A 14,927-nucleotide genomic window follows, 5' to 3' on the forward strand; every position below is an offset into this window, starting at 1 on the left:
TTCACTTCCACTATGAGTTACTATTTCAGTAACACCTTGACAGTAACCGAGCATAGAGGCAGGTCAATTATAGGGTAATGTACTCCTGAAGATGGGGCAAGTTCAACAACCACAACAGGAACTATAGGAAGACTGCAAGCAGGTGGCCCCACAATCCACCACTGAGATTCAAAGCATTTACCACTTGACCACTTGGCAATGAGAAACTCTAGTTGTCAATATCATGTAAACATCATCTCAATGCAGTTTATAATCACTACCTGATAATCAGTACCTGAAGCATTCCAAAAAGATAATCTCCACATGTAACCCCAGGCTCTAGTTCCCAGTCATGACCAAGTGGTCTGTCGCGAAGCACCTCAATAAAGGTTGTGAAGAAGTTATGCACACCCTCTCTCAGTTGCTGAATGTAGCTGCCAAAAGAACAAAAAATTGCTAAGGCTTAAAGACCTTCAAGAAAGCATTTTACTACAACAATATTTGTAGTGGAGGACAAATGGAAAGAGAGATACGCATGCTGATCTGTGCTACCCTTGTTCCCATAAACTGCCAGTCCCTGATTTACCTGCAGAATTGCAAGGGCACTACTGACCCATTTTCCTTAGAAAGGAGATGGGAGTCCAAAATTATGAACAAAAACTTTCCTTTACTCACCAGATTACCATCAAGGTCGTACTCTTTTCCCAAAGATTCCATAACTAACTGCTGCAAGTACCGACTAAACAAAAGCAAGCTGTCCTTGTATGGTAGAACAACCATGTCCTAAACAACAGCGAAGTTGAACAATTCAAAACACTTTTAAGAACCAAAAATCATCTTTCACAAAGCCACCGCAGCCACCATCATACATCGCAAGTAATTATCGGTCTCCCGTTCGTTCAGAAATGTTTTTTGCCAACACTCAAAACTGATGTTGCTGCTAACCTTATGATCCATATCAAGTAAAAAAAGAAATCCAGAGATACTTAGCAAACAAAAAATCTACCTTAGATCCTCTCCCATCAGATGCCCAGTACCAGCACAGTGCCAGCAATGCTGCTGGATTCTGTCTAACCTGCACATAAGTGAGTCCAGAGAGCACTTGAAAGCTCAGATTCCTCATGGGACAAGCACGGAAAAACCAAAACAAGAGTAACCCAACCACTTACTGACGGATTTCGTGTAGCTTCATCCATGATCGCAGCACCTGCTAGCATTTCTTTTATATTGATTCCCTGTAAAAATCCGCACGAGCATACCTCAAACATGTCAAATCTTCTCATCCTCAACGCATGCTTTCAGATCTCTGAACAAAGCACTGCAATATGAAACCTGAAGAGCTGCAGGAAGTAGCCCAACGGCAGACATCTCAGATGTGCGTCCGCCAACCCAATCAAACATGGGAAACCTTGCTAGCCATCCTTCAATCCTTGCTGTATTGTCTAGCAGCGAGTTTTCTTGGGTGATTGCTACACCCTAAAACAGCAGAACAGACACTTAGCATCTGCAACACTTGAAAGGTATACAGAAGCAAGAAACACCGGAATATTGAGTTAAATTTCTTTATGAAATACAGACCTGCTTGGCAAAATCAAGTCCTTTTTCTCTGAAAGCTCTTTGGACCTCCAACAAACCATTTCGAGTCTCTGGAGTCCCACCACTCTGCAGATTTGACGAGTATGTAAGCATCCAAACCCAGGAAGTTGGCTGCTGAAACTTAGCAAGAGTAGAAGGCACCAACCTTTGAGATGACTACAACAAGAGTGGATGACATCTCTGGTCCGAGTTGAGCAATCTGATGATCAATGCCCGCTGGATCAGTGTTGTCAATGAACCTTATCTGTTCAGTGCAGGTAAGAGGTCAATGTGGCATTTCAAACAATTTGCAATTGTTGACGACAGAAGAGCCACAAACTTGAGATAAGTAAAAACATGAAATCACCAAGAGACCGCTTCGATCCCACTGCTGCTGCAGGTGCCATCGCCCCACCCCTCCCGCCTTCCTCATCACCCGCTCCCTACTCCCCCTCCCTCTATACGCTCGCCAGCAGCCATCCATCCCCCACTCCTCCCGCCCACTTACATGCAGCCCCACTTCACGCTTGCCCTCCCATTTGCTGACCCCGCAGCCCCCTCCTCCCGTTGGCTCTCGAGCAGTCCCCCACCCCCTCGCTCGCTCACCCGCAGACCATGAATGGGGCGCCTGTCGACAATTCTGCCGATGATGGAGGTAGTTTGATGTAGGGTGCAGCGGAAGTGAATGTTGACTTTGCTCAAGATGAGTGCTCCGAACTGTGCTCAAGGTTCCTTTTACTTAGGGAAGGGAGAGACTTCCGTTCTTTAATGAGAGAGTGCAAGTGATCACAAACAAAGTGGATAAACACTGTGAGTGAAGGTGCTGAGACTGAGGCTATGATGCAATGGGAAACTTGGTGTGATGGCGAAGACTTCTATCTGCAAGATGTTGCTCTGAAGTGCTGGCGAAACTAACTTTTTGCTGTCCTAAAAACGCTGTTTTGCTACTGTTCAAACACTGACTTGCTGCTTATAAAAACGCTGCCTTGCTGATGGTGAAACGTTGTAAAAGAAAACGCTGGTTTACCTGCTGAAAAACGCTGGTTAACCTGCTGAAAAAACACTGTTTATCATGCAGAAAAACGCTGGTTTGCTGGTCTTTGGAAACTCCGATCTGCTGGTCCTTGAACGGCTAACTTGTTGGCCCAAAACACTGGGAAACCAGGCTGAAATCGCTGATGAGGTTGGGACCGGTTCTTGCTTGAGAAGGGGAGGGAGATGCCTGCTGCAAGTGGCTTGCCTGTGCACTGCCCTCTTCTTCTGCCAGAAATGCTAGCGCTAGGATTTACTTACCTATTACCTTAGCAAAATTGACCTACCTAGTTCCCAACAAATGTCACTTAAAAATAATAAGTGAAAAATGTCAAAAATAGGGAAAATAGGTTCTGTGCATTGGAAAATGCTCCTGATGGTTTCTGATGATAATGCTGGTGATCATGCTATGTGCAACCAGAGGATATGCATTTAACCTAAGTGTCTGGACATGCACGGTCTACGAACAGACTCACAAAAGTGCCAAAACACTTCCTAAGCTAGATTGACTAGACTGAACTGAACCCTTGTCATGCTGTAGCTTGTCCACGGATACATAGGGTTGGATGTGTCACGTGACATCCCCTCCTTTTTAAAGTGAGGTACTAGTACCGAGCTGCATGGCTTCCTTGTAGTTTGCCAACAACTCTGGGTAATCTGTGAAAAACTCTTCATCTAGCCACACTGCTTCGTGGGTTCCGTGATCTTTGAACTTCAAAAAGTATTGTCTCACTTGCTTCTACCAACCATGGCGAAACCGATGCAACAACACTTGCTCCGGCTCCATGACTTCAGCTTCATCGATGATCTCCATTTCTTCTTCTTCTGAAATGTCCTTTGGTGGCGTTCCCTGAAACACTTTCAACCAAGAAACATGTAAAACGTTGTGCATTGACCATGAGTTAGGCAATTGCAATTTCATTGAAACCTCATTTATCTTTTGAATGACAGGAAATGGACCATACATTCGAAAAGACAACTTTGGACACTTCTTTCCAACTTGCTTAAGACGTTGCTTCACGATTCTTAAATACACCCACTCCCCTACCTTGATCGAAACATCCTGACGATGCTTATTAGCCTGCTGTGATAAGATTCTTGAGCCTTGCTTAGCCGAAGCTTCACACTCTCAGATATCTCATCCAATGACTGACTATCAGCATTGGCATCAGGCATTTGACTGACCGAGCGAGTCAAAAGTGACTGGAACGGACGGCCAAAAGCTGCCTTATATGGAGTTCGACCAATGGCAGAGGAAAAAGAGTCATTCAAAATAGCCTGGACCAATGGAAGATAGAGCTCCCACTGAGACTGCTGATCATGCACATATGACTTTAAAACATCAAAAGCCAACTGATTGTAAATCTCTGTCTCACCATTTGACTGTGGATGAAAAGCCAATGAAAAATTCAACTTAGTGCCAAAATTTTCAAAGAGTGCGCGCCAAAAATTGGACGTCAACTTAACATCCCTATCTGAAACAATCGATTTTGGCAAACCACAGAGGGGGTACCAATGCTTGATGAACAATCGTGCTACATCTTGTGCAGTGACTATGGCCTTACAAGGAATTAACATGCAAAACTTGTTGAAACGATCAACAATTGTCAAACATTGAGTGTTCCTTGAATGCAAACTAGGTGGAAGGTTAGTCACAAAATCCATGGAAATATCTTGAGAAGGTTCATCGGAAATAGGCAGCAGAAGTAAGAGGCTTTGTTGCTTACCCCAAGGAGCTTTTACCTTTTGACATATAGTGCATTGTGTGACATAACGAAACACATCCTTCGCATTTTAGGCCAATAAAAGAATCTTTCTATTTTTTCCAAAGTGGTGTTCATACCCCTATGCCCACCCGTGAGAGAATCATGTGCATCATGCAATATGGTTGGCCTGAGAGAGGGCAACACACATAAACGTTGACGAAAATACAATAAACCATCACGAATGAGATAGTTGCTTGGCCCTTGGGAAGCAAGAGCCTGCAACCATTCCTTACCAAACTCGGAATCCGCATATTGGTTCTTCATGCTGTCGAAAGGCACACCCTGAATAGAAACTGTGGATCTTTACTCAAGAGCCAAAATCTGTTCCTTGTGACTCAACACATCTGCAACAGGGTTAGCTTTTCCAGGCACATACTCAATCAAACCTGTGACCACCGTGCTTGGCGATCACTCCAATGTGCACTAGGCATAGACTAAAGCCACTTGAGGGTTTGATGATCTGTGCGAACTGTAAACTCTCTACCATACAAAAAATGCTTCCAATGCTTAAGAGAGTGAATGACCGGCAAAAGTTCTTTATCATAAACTGAATAGTTCTTTTCTGCACTATTGAGCTTGCGGCTAAGGAAAGCTACAGGACGACCATGATGCTGAAGCACAACGCCCATGGCGACATTGCTCGCATCCGTTTATACCTCAAAGGGGTCATCCCAAGAGGCAAGGATAAGACACGATGCTTCTGTCATCACCGGAACCTTGAGAGCTGCGAAAGCCTCAATGGCTGCTTCGGGCAAGTCTACGCGTTGACGGCGAGTCTTTATCCCTTTCAAAACATCAATCATAGGTGCGGCAATGCATGCAAAATTCTCTGTGCGAATTATATGCTCAATAAAAGAACGCACATCATATGCAGTTTTGGGCAAATCCCAATTACGTACCTGTTCCACCTTCGCGGAGTCTATCTTGACGCCTTCTGCAGAAATAATATAATCCAGATAAGTTACTTCCGTGAGAAAAAACTTAGATTTCTTAGCTGCAATGTACAACTGACACTCATCCAAACGGGTTAGTATCCTCTCGACATCCTTTTCATGTTGTTCACACGATGCAGAAAAAATGAGAATATCATCCAAAAAGATGAACACACATACACCGACCATATCGCTGAAACGGCCTACCATGAGACGATTAAATGTATCCAAAAGGCATAATAACATACTCCCATTTCCCTCGCTCGATGCGAAAAGCGGTCTTGAAGATGTCGCCTTTGAATACCCGTATCTGATGGTATCCACTTTGAGATCGACCTTGCTGAAAACCGTAGACCCATTGAGCCTATCAAGGATATACTCAATGCGAGGCATTGGAAACTTGTTCTTGACGGTCATCTAGTTCAAAGCCCTGTAATCAACACACAAACAAGACGAATCATCTTTCTTGGGAACAAACAAAATAGGAGCAGCAAAAGGACTTACACTAGGACGTATGAATCCTCTGGCCACCAACTCCGTGAGTTGTCGCTCTAATTCTTCCTTTTGTGTCTTGTTTAAACGGTAGGGAGCCTTACAGACAGGCTGTGCCCCCTCCACAAGCTCAATGCGATGGTCCTCCGGCCGCTCGGGTGGGAGGCGAGGTGGAAGATCATCCTGCAAAAGAGATGCTTAAACTTGGTAAACAAATCTGAATACTTGTCTGGAGTCTGAATGCTCTGGGAAACTGGAGCAGCATAGATGAATGCCACTTGTGCTCCTCGTCGTAACTCACGCTTTACCTACACACGAGAAATGAGAGGCAAAGAATGCAGACCCTCCTCAACACGAATGATAATGGGGGAGTCAGTCTTGGCATTTAATGTAAGAGTGTTGGCCTCCCAATCAATGAGAGGGTTATGCTCACGAAACAATCTAATGCCCAAAAGCATATCACATCCTGAAAGAGGAGACACGAGAAATTTGCTATGGAAAGCATCTTGTTGAATTGTAAACAGACACTCTTTCGTGATGAGAGAGTCCATACCGGGAGCGAAGCCAGAGACCTCGAGAGGAGATTTCTGACTAACCTCTAGGCGGGCTCTCTCAACAAGAGACACTAATCACATCATGCATACTGCCTAGGTCAAATAATATGATAAAACGCTGACCCTGTACATGACCATAACACTTCGTGAGAGACTTATCAATGTGTGTGTCAGAGACATGAGAAGATTCAGCTTGGTTCATTAAAGTGCTTGTGGTTGCTGTGGGTGCCTTTGGTTCTTTAGGTGGGACTGTCTTAGGATAAGCCTTCTTAATGTGACCCTTGACGTGACATTGATAACATCGACCTTCCTTAGCATAAATCACTTGTGCTTCAGCCGTGATGTATCCTCCTATAATTCCTTGTGTAGCTTTTTCATCTGGGGTTAGCTTAGGTTTTGCAAGTGCTTTAGCTTTACCCTTAAATTCTTATTGTGCTTCATCTCTTGTGCGAGAGCAATCGCTACCGCCTTGTTGAGATCGATTGGATAAGTACCTCCACATCAAACTTGATATACTCGTCCAATCCATAAAGGAATGCCTCCTTGCGCTTCGCATCCGATTTGCGTAATTGAGTGCCGAGCTGCAAAACACGATTAGAGAAAGACATAACTGGTATATCATTTTGCTTGAGAGCGCGCCAATCGTCCTTCAATCGTGCGAGGTACTAGGGTGGCATAAACTGCGCCTTGAGCTTGTCTTGGAAGTCGGCCCAATTGAAGGAAAGGGGCGCATCTTCGTCGGCTTCCTCTAGGTGCGCGGCCAACTGTGCCTCTTGCCATGCGTGGTACCAATTTATGGATCACCGGCAAGGTACATGGTTGCCGTCAAAACCTTGCTATTGCCTGTCTTCTTAGTTGTCGCAAAATAAGCATTAAATTGATGCAACCAAGAATGAATAACAGTAGCATCCATCTTACCACCATACGTACTGAAAGTCAACTTCTCTGTGACTGGGTTGTTGGAGTCCAAATCTCGACTAGCACCACTTGATGAACTACCAACATCTTTGGCTTGCTCGGACTTCGAGGTGAGAACTTGTCGGACCAATTCTTGCATGCATAGTTCTCTCTGTGCCTCACGATCGGCCTCCAAGGCCGCTCGTCTTTCTTCGGCCGCCTCCTTTCTTTGTGCTTTTCTTTCTTTTCGTTCCTCGGCCGCTCGTCGCGCTTCGCGGTCCAAGGTCTCCTGTCTGGTTTGGCCTTCACGCTCCATGGCAATGCGATTCGCTTCTAGTTGTGCCATCGCAACGCGATTTGCTTCTTGTTGTGCCATTGCAATGCGATTCGCTTCTTGTTGTTGTGCCATCATGTCCATCATCGACTTTGACCAAAACCTCCATAGGATTTGGTACAACCCGTAGCATAGATGGGGAAGGAGGAGGGTCAGAAAAACCTCCTTGGTGGTGAGATTCTTCTTAGCTACTGTCATGCCCATCACCTCCATGCGAAGTATCCATTCCGCTTCGGGTGATGACCATACACTGTGATCCTTGGTTCTTAAATTCACGAGGAACTTGGGTTCTTGTGGGTCTTGGGTTCTTGAGGGTCTTGAGGTTCTTGGGGGTCTTTAGGTTCTTGGGTTCTTGAGGTGCTTGAGTTCTTGAGGTTCTTCTTTCGCTTGCAATCTGTGTTAGAGAAGGATCTTCTCTTCACCCGAGTTTTGCTCTTTTCCGCGGGCGCACCCCTTGGCGGACTTGCGCTCACACCAAGGTTGCTTTTTCCCACTTGACGTTGATTGGTCGGCCGCTAAGTGCACGGTCCGCTCTCAATGAGTGAAAAAAGGTACAAGGGGAGGTTGGACAAGCCCTTCTTTCTTGGGTTTCCTGTCACTCTTCAAAAACATGATTAGGAATCGACACACCCAAGAGGACTTGGGTTACGTGCGACCGCAACAAGCAAAAACAAATTCTTGTGGTTCTTTCCTTGAGTGATATAAAACACTACCAAAGCTCTGATACCAATATAGGGTGCAGCGGGAGTGAAATGTTGACTTTGCTCAAGATGAGTGCTCCGAACTGTGCTCAAGGTTCCTTTTACTTAGGAAAGGGAGAGCCTTCCGTTCTTTAATGAGAGAGTGCAAGTGATCACAAACAAAGTGGATAAACACTGTGAGTGAAGGTGCTGAGATTGAGAGATATAGAGAGAAGAATACGACACCAGAAAGTTGTCAAACCCTCCTCCAAGGGCCCCTCTCTCGATGGCGAGAGAGGTCTACGCTATTGATTGCACAAATCTCGTACAAGATGCTAATACAAATTGTGAGGCTATGATGCAACGGGAAACTCGGTGTGATGGCGATGACTTTTATCTGCTAGATGTTGCTCTAAAGTGCTGGCGAAACTAACTTCTTGCTGTCCCAAAAACGCTGTTTTGCTACTGTTCAAACGCTGACTTGCTTCCTATAAAAACGCTGCCTTGCTGATGATGAAACGCTGGCTTCAAGTTGTAAAAGAAAACGCTGATTTACCTGCTGAAAAACGCTGGTTAACCTGCTGAAAAAACGCTGTTTATCATGCAGAAAAACGCTGGTTTGATGGTCTCTGGAAACTCCAATCTGCCGGTCCTTGAAATGCTGACTTGTTGGCCCAAAACGCTGGGAAACCAGGGCTGAAATCGCTGATGAGGTTGGGAGCGGTTCTTGCTTGAGAAGGGGAGGGAGATGCCTGCTGCAAGTGGCTTGCCTGTGCATTGTCCTATTCTTCTGCCAGAAATGCTAGCGCTAGGATTTGCTTATCTATTACCTTAGCAAAATTGCCCTACCTAGTTCCCAACAAAAGTCACTTAAAAATAATAAGTGAAAAATGTCAAAAATAGGGAAAATAGGTTCTGTGCATTGGAAAATGCTCCTATGGATTCTGATGGTAATGTTGGTGATCATGCTGTGTGCAACCAGAGGATATGCATCTAATCTAAGTGTCTGGACATGCATGGCCTGCGAACAGACTCACAAAGTGCCAGAACACTTCCTAAGCTAGATTGACTGGACTGAACCGAACACTTGTCATGCTGTAGCTTGTCCACGGACACACAGGGTTGGATGTGTCACGTGACATTTTAAGCCGATCGACCTCCACCTCAAGGATCGCTTTCTCTTCGATACAAAAAGCTGAAGGGAGGCCTCCGTGGGGCGGGCGAGTGGATTGTAGCAGAGTCCCTCTGTGGTGGAACTGAGGTCTCCATCATTTTTGTTACTACAGAGGAGTGCTCGGTCAAAAGAGGGCAAGGTGATGGTGTGGGAGGTGGGGTGAGTGCGGCGGGGTCTAACGGGTGGGGACGCACGGTTGCTAGGAGGGGCAGCCCATGGTGGGATGGAAGATTAGGTGCAAGCCTACCTCCTAGCTGAGGTTGGCAAGCTTATTATCGATGTGCAGATTCTCCGCCAAGGCTATTACCACATAGAATTTGAGCGGCCAGATATGGTGGCCAAGGTACTTTAGATGAGTCTCGTGGCTCTAAGAGCTTGGAGGGATTACTTCAGAGATGGCAACATGGTTTTGACCCTACGGTCGATCGGACTTCCGAGGAAGCCGTCACAACTAGATTATCTAGGATGACCTAGGTTGGACCTGAAGAGAGGAGCAAGAGTTGATTGAGACTGGCACCGAGGCAAAGGACCCAAATTTTACATGGCAGGCCCGTAATTCGCAGCAGAATTCGCGCAGCATTTTGAGGCAGAAATGCGGGTTGACGTGGCAGCCATACGGACTTGATGACGTGGCACTTGCGTCTTAAACAAAAAAAACAGTTGACATATGTAGCTTTTGGGTTGTTGAAAGCCCATGGGCTTTTAATCTTGCCATGGATTTTAATCTTGTAAAAGCAAGCCAAGGGCGTTCAAATATTAGCCTAGAGGGAGTTATTATCATTCAGGACTTGGCGAGTGGCTCTCCCCAGAAATTGTATTTGTGAAGCGCAGTAATAAAGAGATTTTGTAAGGGGTGCCTTGTTGAGGGGCCAGTATCTTGGAGTGGAACTCTGCCAGTCCATTCCTCAAATGTGAAGTTTTATTTCCGTTCAAGTGTGTGAAGTATTGCAGATTCTAATCTCGTTGGTATTTCAATCGGCACGTGGTGCCCTTCCGGTTATAATGGTATCAAGGAGTCAATCGTTTGCTTTACCGACAAGCAAACCAATCCTACATCAACATACAACCGGAAGCTATGGATTCGGATAAGTATTTGCATTTTCTCATCAACGAATTGCACAATTTACTTTCGAGGCATCCTTGACTCAATTTGTCGGTCTTACAAAATCTAGCAAGTGCCTGATGCTGTTTGCAAAAGAAAGTGATTATCTTTGTGGCATCTGACACAATTAGGGTGCACCCATGGCAACTTCCCTATCCTCTCCATGAGGAGATCAAGGCAATGGGTTGCACTTGGGGTCCAAACAATACACAAAAACTTTGTTGACACCATGTCCCCGGTTGCCTTGCAGTTTGACCCATAGTCTATCACAACCTACACCAAGTTTTCTACACCAACCTCAATGATAGCCTGCGGATATGCCTATATATACGGTCTCCTGCCTTCAATGCATCGACGACGCACAGAAAGTATTTCCCAAGGCACGACAACACAAGTATCTTGATGATGTGTCATCTACAAATGTCACTCCAGCAATCTGAAATGATGGTGCACCCCAACTGCTTCCATCGAGATTTTACTAACACCAATGCCCTATCAATCAAGGCTTTCTGCTCATTAAGCATCATCGTATGGATCTTCTTGTACTCTAGACGAGTCCATGACTCTGTGGGACCGCAATAGCTCTAAACATTCATTTGCACTAAAGACATTGAAGGATATATTGCACTCAATAAGACTGTGAGCTATGTCCATCTCAACCACCTTTTGTGGCTCCTTCCTCTAGACTTGGCATGCACACGTAAGAGCAAGAAAGCATTTGCTCTCAAAGGCTTCACACAAAATCAACCTTGCAGCCAATGCAGATTGCGGAAATTTGTATAGCCTGCCCTGTGGCATGTCAACATGATCTAAGGAACATTGAACACCATGTTTCAATTATTCAATCTAGCCAACTCATCTCGTCAAGAACTCTTGATGTGTCACAAACTCGTGATGTGGCATGGCCTGGGCATGGGGCAGCAGAGCACCCACACACACACACCCCAGCTGGCAGGTCCGTGAAAGGCGGCACTGACACGTGGTAGAATTCCAAGATTTACGCGCAACTGCTGACATGGCTCACTGTACGGAAACCCGTGATTTGCGGAAATCAGTGGATGTGGCTGGCTGTACTGAATTCCGCGTTTTGTGCGAGGAAAAAGCCAGCCAGCCACATCCACTGATTTCCGCAAATCACGGGTTTCCGTACAGTGAGCCATGTCAGCAGTGAGGAAGAAGCTTTTGGGAAAAGTTGCTTTATTTAAGTTGATTTTTATGAAGCTTTTGGGGTTGTGCTTTTAGCATCCCTTGTAACCTTTATAAAGATCCCAAGGGGGGGGCTCCCTCTGCAGAGTATCTGGACGCAGAGTTTGAGAGAGAGCACCTGCGGGAGTTGTACTTTGCTCGAAGATTAATATAAAAAGAAATACCGAAAGGGGCGCCAGTCTTTGGGGCCAATACCTCTTGGCACGAAACTTCGCCGGGCCGTGTCGAATCAATTGTGACTTGAAGTGAATTTGTGTTGTGTCGCGGTAGATTCTTGACTTGGAGTGTCCAAGTTTGTTACAGTGGTATCAAAGCACAGAAAGATTCTTCTTCTACGGAGGATCCGATCCTTTTTACAACGCACACAGCTTTTGGGAAAGAATCTTCGTGCCCCAGCCCCGAACTTATTAGCAACTCCTTCCCTTCATACATCGCGCATCGAGCGTGCTCCCGTCTTCATCGCTCTGTCTTACAAGGCATAAAGCCATTAAAAATTCCAGATTACACATGGGTTCTAGTGAAGAATCTGACAGAGATGACACCCCTCAGTTGGAAGGCAAAGAAAAGGAACTGAAGAAAAAAATGATTATTTGGGCAAAAAAAAAATTCGGACAAGTTTGCCAGAAAAAGAGTACAAACCTCAACTGCAGATTGGCATATGTGTGAACATAAAGTACTCCAAGAACCTGAGATTGCTAATCCACCTAAATTACCCGATTGATACGATTTACTTGAGATGGCGTGTGGTCATTGCTTTTACTCTTAGGAAGGGAGACAGACGAGTGCAGAAAAGCAGAACCTGTACTCGCAGAAAGACATGGACAAGCAAAGCTTCAGAAAGGGCAAGAAAAAGGCAAAAAAGCCTAGATTTCGCCCAGTTTCTGACAGTTCTACCGAGGACTCATCCTCAGATACTTCGGACTCCGACGATCACATGTTTTATGCAAGGAAGAAACATTTTTTTTAAAGACAACCAATATGACTTCCTCGAAGATAAAAGCAAGAAGGTCAAAGAATTTAAAGAAGGTGGATAGTCGATTTGAATCCTTTTCAGGGTTCCGTGATGCTCAAACATGGTGGTTCACTCTACTACTGAGAAAGGAAACTCTAGTTAAATGGTTGAAAGGCTTTTATTTCTTCCTGACTGACTCGGGAGTATGAACGAGATATACGAACTACTTGGAATTATCTTCGGATGACCAAGGGAGATTCTTTGGACGCTTATTGCGAGAGATTTTGAAACTCTTTTCTACCAGCCTCTTCATTTATGAAGGTCTTGTTTAAGGAACAGATTGAGCGGTTTTGCTGCGGACTTCCTACAGAGATCCGAGACTGTTGCTTAGAACAGAAGTTGAATTCTTTTAAAGAATTGATGGGTCATGTGAAACAAGGTTTTTGCGATACATTTGACTTACCCCACTGATGAGATCTTGACTCAAATAACCCAACAAACCTCTCACAACGAAAGTAGAAAGAGAAAGAGTTCCCGGAACAATGAATAGAATGATACATGTCCCCAACAGACTCTTAGAGAAAGGGTTCTCTATCTCAAAGAGGGGAAGTGTTTTGGATGCGGGGAACATGGGCACATCTCCGCAAAGTGCCCCAAAAAGGCACAGCAAGAACGGCAGGCCAAAGAGTTCTAGAGCAGCAGAGGAATGTGGCAAAAAAGGCAGATCAAACAGAACTGGTACCACATTGTGTGGGGCACGAACCGAGTCAGACGAACGAAAGTACAAACTTTACCGCACTAGGGCAAAGTGAAAGAACAGGAAGCCCTCATTTTTTTTCTTTGATGGAGGAGCCAAGGCCAACTTCTTTTAACTTGAATTAGTGGCTTGATTTGGGATTACGCCCGACAGGCTGAGGCCACAGGCGGAGGTAGTTCTAGCGGCACCCGGACGGGATGATGCCATTACACCAATCATTGGCAAACTTCGTTTGCAATGTGAGGGGTGTTTAGGGCACAAGGACTTCTACGTAATGCCCTTGGGAGGTTGTGACGTCCTCCTCGAAATCCCTTGGTACCATACGAACAATGCCGTGGTTGACTCTCGGGCTAAGAAAGCGACTTTGACAAATGAAGGACACAGAGATTGTACTAGATGAAATTCAGCTTCTTTCCTCGATTTTCTGGAGAGAACTGAATGATGCTTTTCTGAGGGCCTGTCAGGCGAGATACCATCAGCTCGTCTTGAGGATCATACCATTGATCTGATACCTGGAAGCACACCACCGAACCAGCCACCTTACCGTGTGAGCCGAGCCCAGAAGGAAGAAACTATGCAACAAGTGAAAGACCTCTTGGAAAAGGGTCTTGTCCAGCCTAGTACTTTACCGTATTGCTCATCAGTGTTGTTGATTTTGAAGAAAGACGGATCTTGGAGAATGTGCATCGATTATAGAGCTCTCAACAAAATCACCATCAAGAACAGATTTCTGATTCCTAGGATCGATGATATTCTTGACGGACTACAGGGATCCTGATGTTTTAGCACGATCGATTTGAAGAGCAGATATCATCAGATCCGAATCGCGCCGGGAGATGTCTACAAGACAGCTTTTCGGCCGACTTTTGGGTTATTTGAGTTTTTGGTGATGCCTTTTGCCTAACAAATGCTCCTGCGACATTTAACCGGATGATGAACAGGAATTTTGAGAGTACAAACTATTTGTTGACACTTTCTTTCACGACATCATTGTTTTCTCCAAGGATGAGGTAGAACATAGAGAACATCTGCTACAGGTCTTTCAGGCATTATGAGATCACAAGTTGGTGATTAATGCGAAGAAAAGTGAATTTTTCCTACCAGAGATACACTTTTTGGGACACATTGTCTCAGCAGCAGCAGGAGTGCAGATGGACCCGGCCAAGATAGAGACTGTCACCAGCGTGTGACTACTATCTATCCTTTTTGTTGATTTCTTTCTTATTATTTATTCATTTTCACTTTTTGGAAACACCCCTTTGGAAATCTAACTGCCCTGCATTGCATAGCTAGTGTGAAACTGTTCAGAGGGAGTCCAGGCCTGAGGGCAAGAGAGCACTAAGGTTGGACGAGGACTATGGTTAGCCAAAGTGGGGTCATTGACTAGCCAAAGTGGAATCCTTTGCTACAGAGGCTACATTTCAGTTCTTGGTGTGGCTGCAGTGTACAAAGAGGGTCAGATGACCTAGAAAGATACAATGGCAGCATCTCCTAA

The 14,927-nt window shown here is 45.2% G+C and overlaps 1 protein-coding gene across 7 annotated transcripts in view; it reads right to left on the reverse strand.

Annotated features, from left to right (window-relative positions):
- LOC147445166 (glucose-6-phosphate isomerase 1, chloroplastic-like) overlaps positions 1 to 14,927 on the reverse strand; it is a 78,452-nt gene that overhangs the window by 23,519 nt on the left and 40,006 nt on the right. For all 7 annotated transcript variants that reach the window (XR_015190089.1, XM_086527618.1, XM_086527622.1 and 4 more), the window contains 8 exons: positions 1,721 to 1,819; positions 1,558 to 1,641; positions 1,312 to 1,455; positions 1,149 to 1,214; positions 986 to 1,054; positions 655 to 762; positions 513 to 565; positions 275 to 413 (listed from right to left, as the gene is read on the reverse strand). Coding sequence is in view for 6 of the 7 variants with exons in the window: in XM_086527618.1 (XP_086383744.1) it covers positions 275 to 413; positions 513 to 565; positions 655 to 762; positions 986 to 1,054; positions 1,149 to 1,214; positions 1,312 to 1,455; positions 1,558 to 1,641; positions 1,721 to 1,819 (762 nt within the window). In the remaining variant the exon portion in view is untranslated. The remainder of the gene's footprint in view (positions 1 to 274; positions 414 to 512; positions 566 to 654; positions 763 to 985; positions 1,055 to 1,148; positions 1,215 to 1,311; positions 1,456 to 1,557; positions 1,642 to 1,720; positions 1,820 to 14,927) is intronic.

Source organism: Adiantum capillus-veneris, chromosome 13 (genome assembly GCF_014529385.1).
Source record: "Adiantum capillus-veneris isolate H3 chromosome 13, ASM1452938v2, whole genome shotgun sequence".
NCBI classification, from domain to species: Eukaryota; Viridiplantae; Streptophyta; class Polypodiopsida; order Polypodiales; family Pteridaceae; genus Adiantum; species Adiantum capillus-veneris.